The 6924-nt window shown below is 39.4% G+C and overlaps 1 protein-coding gene across 1 annotated transcript; it reads left to right on the top strand.

The window, feature by feature from the left end:
- The first annotated feature begins 287 nt into the window (after positions 1-287).
- Positions 288-5558, top strand: LOC129597020 (chymotrypsin-C-like). Its single transcript, XM_055494438.1, has 5 exons — positions 288-506; positions 646-855; positions 3224-3525; positions 3917-4061; positions 5199-5558. Exons 1-5 carry the CDS (start codon positions 306-308, stop codon positions 5556-5558), a joined length of 1218 nt encoding a protein of 405 aa, XP_055350413.1. The 5' UTR covers positions 288-305.
- The last annotated feature ends 1366 nt before the right edge of the window (positions 5559-6924 follow it).

The following is a 6924-nucleotide window of genomic DNA, read 5'->3' as shown; positions in this document are numbered from 1 at the left end:
ATGTTTAGTCAGCGTTACGGTAACCCTTTTTTAACTGCAAGGACAAAACCACTGATTTACATAACTTATACAGTTGTAGAGTAAGAACTCGTGCTTTAACGCAGATCCAACAGCATTGCATAATGCGTACGTCGGCCGTTTATTAAAAAAAAGGATGGAATCTTGCACGTTGCATCAGCCTGTCACTAAAGCCTTGAAATTAAATCACTACATAGCTCACCAAATAAAATTTTTAAATCTAGTTTTACTATAGCTAGTTACAGAAAACGTTGTTGCGCCCTGTTTCACTTTACGCTGTTGCTAAAATGTTTGTTCTTGTGTTGACCTATGTCTCGTTACTGTATGCCGATTTAACGCAATCGATCGAGCACCTTCCGCCGGATGTCCAGAATTCTTTGGGAATCCGTTTTGGTAGAGAAGCTATCCCGCATGCTTATCCGTGGTTAGTTTCGATACAAATGGAATACACCACCAACCATTTCATGCACCAAGCCGGTGGGACGTTGGTGAGCGAACATATTTTAATTCGTGGAAAATATAAAACTAGCTTCCTTTAAAACGTATTTAGTGAGAGATTACATACTGAAGCCATTTCTTATGTTGGTATTCAGTGCATCAAAGCACAAAGCTTTAACACTTTTGCAGATTAATTCCAAGCAAGTTGTAACAGCAGCGCACGTTTGTCGAGAGGTCGTCAAGCGAGAAGGTGTGAGATTCAGATGTTTGTTTGGCAAACACGACGTCAGCCAAACCGAAGAAGGCGAATTGGTTATTGGAGTGAAGGCCGTCAGCTGTTACAAACACTTTAACTACGACAAATTTCTGCACGACATTTGCGTGATACAACTACAGTCCGTAAGTATACTAGAAAAATGCACGTTTGGCGTGCATTGGCAGACCGGAGCGAGGTTAATGTGACGAAAAAAGTCCACTACGAAAAAATTGTCCAATAAAACATTTCTGTCGCTTATTTTTTATAAAGGGGTTGGTAAGTGTTGACAGTTACGGCTGAGGCAGTTCTAATACTCGTACGGATAAAAGTATCCCTCATAACGCAGGTTGAGCAACTGGTAAAATTTCGTTGGCTTTAAATGAAAAAGATGAAGTTCAAATTTTACATTCAAAAATTGAGCATTAACGTGTGACAAATTAACAAACAAAATCATTTTTACAACGTTTTTTAAGGCTTTTTAAAAGTTGTTTGTCCGAAAACCCTATTTGCGCTAGAACGGTTAAGAGATATCGTTTTGAAACAAGTGGTCAAGAAGGGAGAAATGATAAGATGCCGACAGGACTTCAGTTTTGACATGTTACATACAGTAACTTACCAGGGCACATAGGCATCCTCCAAATTCAAAAAATTCTAGTATTTTGTAAAATGGTAGTGCACTATTATAGATTGCTTAAAAAAAATACTTCTATCTGCTATCGTCAAGGGGCGTGGCTATACAACAATTAAAAGTTACAGGTTATTCGTAATTACTATTTTAACTTTTTACTGCAGGCAGCACCGTGGACTTTTGTAGCCGTCAGTGATGTAAAGTAGTACTTGGGGCGGCTCGTGCCATTGCTGCCTGTGTGCACATTTTCGAAAATTTGTTTCTAAATACAGCACGTATTCAGATCTATTCATTAGTGGTAAAAAGTATTTTGCACAAATGATTGTTTACAACACAAATCGATGAAAATTTTTCGAAAATGTGTACTCATGCAGCATTGGTCCGAGCCGCCGCAAGTTGGCTTCTTTTACATCATTTAATACTCGACGGCTGCAAAAGTTCACGGTGATGCAGTAGAAAGTAACATAATATAATTACGAATAACCTGTACTGCACTTCATTAATTACACAGTGATTGTATGCAAACTTTTAATTGTTGAAGAGCTGACGATGGCAGATAAAAATATTTTTTTAAGCATACTATGATAGCACACTAACATTTTACAAAACATGAGAATTTTTTGAATTTGAAGGATGCCTGTGTGCCCTGGTTAAACGAAACCCCAGGGTTACTTCGGTTTCACAAGTGGACTGCAAAGATCGGGCAGTGGAGGTGGTGTTAGGGCTGATAAACTACTTGGTAGGAGAAGCCGCAAATTTCCCGAATATTGCATAAAAATTATGAACGCGCGACCTTTAGAGATAAAACGGTATTGTGAAAATTATTTTATGAAGTGAATAATAACCACGGGTATAGAGGTGCAGTTATAAGTTTTGATCTTCCAACTGACAGAAGAAGAATCAAATCACCAAGGTTTTATCATGAAGCTCCTTGATATCGCAGATTATCACCAAAAGATTGGTATTTCAACCATGGTATCTTAGGAGACACCGAAAATCGCCAGTGGAGATCTTTTTGCCGTGGTCAGTGTTGCCGGTCACTCTTTTGTGCAAATACATGAGATGTATTTGCACATCAACAGTTCTTCGTTTCTTGCGTAACGAACAAAAATTATTATTGCAAGAACTTCCGCCTAGGTCCGCACCAGAACAACACTTAACAATGACATCACGGCGGTTACCTGCGGTAACTATTTCCGTAACGAATTAACAGAATAAAGTGCTGCAGTACCGCTGTATGAATCGACTGTGACCGTGCAGTCAGATGAGTTGCCCATAACGTCATATACAACGCCTGCAGTGACGTCATAGCGGTCAGCTGCGTGGCATACTGAGTCACGCCGTGACGTCACGTGTTACTTTTGTAACACAGGCCGTAACGGACAGAAATCAATGGCTGCAGTGTTCCTCTATAGGGCCATTACAGCATGGTGCCAGCGATGACATCATTGCTGTCGGCTGCGATGACGTCATACTATTACTTCCGTAACGGAATTCCGTAACGAATTTCCGTAACGGACAGAAATCAACGAATGCATTGGTCTTGAATTAAGAGGACCTTCGCTTCGCTCCGGTCGATTATCAATTAAAAATTAATTTTTTCATATTTAATATTTATGTTACTAAATTCTGCTATCAATGGATATAAGAAAAATTTTACTCTTTCCAGTCTTTTGTAATAACAGGAGTGCAAAGCAGCATATTATTTAGGTTTCAGTAAAAAAAAATTCATACATGAATAATGAATATATTAACATATAATAATTATATACGTTATCAGATTGAGTTAACTTCATTTACGTCTTTAATTTTTATCAGTTTATGAATTAGGATATGCAAATGCTGAAATATAATTAAAATAAATGCAATTTTAATCGTTTTAGGAAGTTCCCGCATTTACAAGTCGTATTTCTCCGGCCACCTTGGCGGATTCAGAATCGTCACTGCCACGTTCTTGCATACTAGCAGGATGGGGCAGCGATGGCTACTGGCCAGTAACGCCAAAGTTGCAAGAAATGACCGTGTCTCTAATGGATATTTCGGTTTGTCAGAAACTGGATCCGCTGTTTCCAAAGATAGATATTTGCAGTCAGGATAAACCTTATCCGAAGCACGGAGACAGCGGAGGGCCCTTGATGTGCAAGTTCAACGGTCAGTTGAAGGTGGTCGGCGTGCATTCCTATCTGTAAGTCTCCTTGATATGAAATTGCCGCCTTCCATTGCTTTTAACCTCTCTGCATGGCAAGTTAATTTATCGTGTTTCTTGATTAGAAAACTTTTACAGTTGATAAACATATGCTGTATCCGGTTGTGTAGACGGTTAATAATGCAATATAATAATTAGACCTTGGCCTAATTATTACATTTAATTTGATAATCTTTATGTTAATATTTCTGAGCCAAGCACGGTACATCATGTCCAGTTGCAATATCATACTCTCGACAGGTTTAAACATTTACAGTACATGGTACAGGAATATTTTAGTTAAGTACGTTATTTTCAGCCTCTACGTGTTGTACCAATGTCGACCCGATTTTTTGTTTGATCACAATATTGCACGTGCTTGTATTTACAGTGTGAAGAAAAAAGCCGGTGATATGAGGTGCGCTGCACATACGGACATACGCCTTTACGGTGACTTCATAGCGAAACCGCCCAAAGATCCAAAATACTGCTTAGGCGGCAGACCTACGTGCAGTGGACCCAATTGCATATGGAACGTAAAACAAAATAATTATGTGTTAGTATGATGGCACATTATTGTGTTGCAAGTTGCAAAATATATCAGTTTTAAATTAGCCAAAATGCAGTATAGGATTCTGCAATTTACTTTTTTTAAATGCAGATTTGTGTTCAGTACACGGAAATGGCATTTAATTTATGGAAATTGTTATCGAAGTAACGATATCTGACATACATAGGCCATTGAAGATACACGTAAGGCGTAACGTAGGGCTTGCGGGATCTGGTAAAGAGTTTAGCACAGCCAATATGTCAGTATTTCTCACTGAACCATTACGCAGGAATCAAACTACCGTACATTTGCACAGCGCATTTCACTAAATTAATAATTCAGAATAACCCGTTCACTGTTCACAAAACAGTGTACTAAAACACTGGAAAAAATAGCAAAAACTTGTAGTAGGATTTAAAATCTGAAATTACTAATTATGAATTTGTTGTAGAGGGACATCTCAATTTAGGCGAAACAAGATAATAATTATAATACTTTCAGTTTAACGGCTATATCGGGAAAAAAACATACTAAATTTTTTCCTGTCGGTTTCCAAAACTGATTCAAATGATCACTTCCCGGTGAACTTCAGTACTTAACTAGGCAGCTTCCAAAAACTTCTGTCTTGACAGACAAGTATTCCTGTGTCCCTTGATGTAGCAGGATTGAAAGCACGTCATTCGTTTAATGTGTTCTCAAAGAGAATTAACGCTGGGAAACAGTATTCGCCGAGTGCTTGGCAGACGGCGACCTTACGGTTAGCTCCAGGTTAGCGAAAATCGTTTGAGAGATTACACAGCCGATGGTTGACCGGTCGGCGCAGCGTAATCCATGCGAACAATTAAGAGAACGCTTTAAACTTGGCCGAAAAAAAAGCTGTACAGGCAAATGTACAGTACATGAACGAGTACAAGAGTTAAAAAATGTAGACATAGTGGAGGCGCTACGATCAGTCACAGTGTTACTGGGCTGATTCTTGGCATACAGTAGTGTGTTTCATTACTGGCAAGTGGAAACTGCACAATAATGAAGCGCACCATTCAACCGTCGAGCTTAGTCAGTATAACATTATGCGATGAGAGTAATAATGGTATGATTGATTTCCATATTTGTCCTGATACAGATACAAAACCAATCTCCTATATTTCGACTAACAGCGCCGTTTGAATTTTGGCATTTCCATATAATTTTTATATTAACGGAGCGCAATCAGCGCATCATGTCTGGCGTATTACGAAAAGAGCGCGGGATGTGTTGGATAAACATGGGCCAGATTCGCCTGCATTTCGCCATTCCCCATCCGGCCAGAATGCAGTCGACGGAGTGCATCTTCGGGATGAGGTATGAAGAAATTGCGGACGGTGAAATACTTCTGAGTTCCGATCGCTCTACACCGCAATGTAACGATGGCTTCAGAATTATTCCTTTTTCTGTGGGATTAATATTCATGGACTGCAGCATGTGGATGCGATTGCTGTCGTGAAGGTGAATTTAATTCGGCCGACCAGACGTGTACATTTTTTGATTATAGCTAAACAGACCGGATTTGCAGATAATGGATGGTGCTGATTTTCTGCGTACTACTCCCAGCTCACTTAAAGAACTTTTGACTAATAAAAATATGCAGTTGTGGCTTATTATAATGACTAACAATTTTATATACAAACGCATGGGTCAGATTTTTTCGCTCTTTTCCTGGCCATTGTTGCGTTTAGACTGCATAAGGCTATATCGCAATCCGTTAGTACTGGGAAATTTTCTGCAGAGAGTAAATGGCAGAAGCGTGTTATGTGCTACGAGAGGTACACTGAAAAGCGCAGAAAAGAGCAAAAGATCGTTAAATTTCCATTCAATGGAATATTAAAATTGGCCACCGTATGGTATGTATATATCGGCAATAATCAACTGGCCAATGAGCAAAGTAACAAACGTTTTGTCTGGGCACAAATGGCGGTATAATCGGTTGCGATAGTACTAGGCCTTGCATGGGAAATTGCAGCCTTTGCTCCTAGTTTTGCGCTTAACTCGAGGTTCCCAGTGGAAATTCATTTTGGGGTTTATAACTCATTGTAAAGAATAAAGTATCCTCTATCAGAATATGGCGCTATCATGTACGTAAAAAAATTGTTCACGTTAAAAAACAATTTTCCGTTATGAGTGTCGAAGGGGGAAGCGCTGATCAACAGAGAAGAAGCGGCTAGCGCTGCTTTTAGACTATCCGGGTTATGAATCCGGTCTTTTATGGTCAAGACAAAGCCACTAGAATAGACCAAGCCAAGAAACGACCCTCTTAGTAGGTCACGTGGCCCCGCCAGCTCCGCTGATTAGAAGGGAACGCAGACCAGCGTCCTTTGATAATTTTTGTAATTTATTCAATAAATAATTCCTGATGCAAGTTAGGTGGATGCGTTTGCTGTAAGAGTGATACAGAACAATGTGGCGAAACCGATGCAACCTTTTAAAAAATGTATAAATGAACCAGGATAGTGATACCGCATGATTCGGGAAACATTCTATTCATCCCATTCATTCCGTGGTATTGTCTTTGTAAATCGAGGTCATGCGGGTACGCATCGTAATGAATGGAAATTCGACTCAGAAATTGATAAAAATTTGTAAGCCAAGATGTTTGATGTGGTCAAGTTACCAAAAATTCGAACACGGTATACTACTGAGGGTTACCCTTACACAGTTTTTAATATCTTGCATGCATGAATTGTTATCGTTTATATACCACTTTTTTCAACCGTTTCTCCGTAGACTCGTATGCTAGCTCAGCGGAGTAGGCGTTCCTGATCTTATCTCGTTTCTTGGCTTGGTCTATTCTAGTGGCTTTGGTCAAGAGCGAT

The sequence above is a fragment of the Paramacrobiotus metropolitanus genome, unplaced genomic scaffold, assembly GCF_019649055.1.
Source record: "Paramacrobiotus metropolitanus isolate TYO unplaced genomic scaffold, Prichtersi_v1.0 Parri_scaffold0000099, whole genome shotgun sequence".
In the NCBI taxonomy this organism is placed as follows: domain Eukaryota; kingdom Metazoa; phylum Tardigrada; class Eutardigrada; order Parachela; family Macrobiotidae; genus Paramacrobiotus; species Paramacrobiotus metropolitanus.
This window is presented reverse-complemented; position numbering and strand designations above follow the sequence as displayed.

Coding starts and splice junctions, on each gene's coding strand:
- LOC129597020 (XM_055494438.1), top strand. CDS start 306: ATGTTTGTTCTTGTGTTGACCTATGTCTCGTTACTGTATGCCGATTTA. Junction 507..645: donor ACCAAGCCGGTGGGACGTTG/GTGAGCGAACAT, acceptor ACACTTTTGCAG/ATTAATTCCAAGCAAGTTGT. Junction 856..3,223: donor GCGTGATACAACTACAGTCC/GTAAGTATACTA, acceptor TAATCGTTTTAG/GAAGTTCCCGCATTTACAAG.